Genomic DNA, 1,013 nt, shown 5'->3' on the forward strand with positions numbered 1-1,013 from the left:
TGAGGTTATCATATGGTTTTGGTTTTGGTGGTTTTTTTGTGTGTGTGCATTTTAAAAAATGATATGATGTTCCCTCTAAACTGTGGAGTCTTGTGAGCAAAAATTCTATTTTGTGAGCTACTAGTATTTAAGTTGTGAGCAAGCGATTTGGCTGCTGCATAAATTAGTTTGCTCTGGAGCTGTCCTTCCTGAGCTAAGACAAAAATGTGTGAGCCAGAGGCTAAAAAACTGTGAGCTAGCTCACACTAACTCAGTTTAGAGGGAACACTGGACATGAGATCCCCATGACATGAGGTAACCACCCAATTTGGGTGGTCAAAAAGGTTTGTAAACTTATCACATACGGAACGGCTTGGCAAAGTAGAAAATGAAACACTTCACCATGTGGATGCATTTAATAAAATGATCTGTCTGATTGACCTACATGTTAGCATACAACAGGGATTTGTGATCTGGCTCTCAGTGAATCCTGCCTCCTGGTGCAAACTGAAGAAAACTGCATGACTTATTGCATTGTACATCATTTAAGCAAATCTTCACAGCCACAAAAATGTGGCGGAGTTTCTTGTTAGAAAAAAAGGAATGATGCCCAGGAAACTGAATTCTGTGCCCACTACAACTTTCTGCATTTTTTCCTGGAGCACTCACAGAATCATTGTTGGAAGGGTCCTAAAGACCATCTCGTCCAACCCCCTGCACTGTGCAGGATGACCTAAGCAAAGAGGTGGAAGTTGGTCTTGGTGAACTCTTGATGGATGGTGTCGAGCAGGCTGTCGGAATCCGGCATCATCTCCTGCAAGATGGGTTGCCCAGTGAAGAAATTCTGCTCTGGTGTATACGTGAAGCTGAAAGTACTGGAATAAATCAGACCATCGTTCCTTAGGAGCAAGAGGGGCACAGTGATTGGGTATCTCAACCACCTCCAGTCACGGCTAAATGCAGAAACATCAGGCACGACACATACCAGGGACTTGGGACTTCTGGAGGGAAAAAAGCACAACAGAGGAAGATTT

At 43.4% G+C, this 1,013-nt stretch overlaps 1 protein-coding gene across 1 annotated transcript in view; it reads right to left on the minus strand.

Annotated features, from left to right (window-relative positions):
* Positions 1-712: 712 nt before the first annotated feature.
* Positions 713-1,013, minus strand: part of RBPJL (recombination signal binding protein for immunoglobulin kappa J region-like) — a 65,696-nt gene continuing 65,395 nt past the window's right edge. The window contains exon 10 of the mRNA XM_015418024.1: positions 713-980. Within this exon, the coding sequence (XP_015273510.1) occupies positions 713-980 (268 nt within the window). The remainder of the gene's footprint in view (positions 981-1,013) is intronic.

The sequence above is a fragment of the Gekko japonicus genome, unplaced genomic scaffold, assembly GCF_001447785.1.
Source record: "Gekko japonicus isolate JY-2015 unplaced genomic scaffold, Gekko_japonicus_V1.1 scaffold1270, whole genome shotgun sequence".
NCBI lineage: Eukaryota > Metazoa > Chordata > Lepidosauria > Squamata > Gekkonidae > Gekko > Gekko japonicus.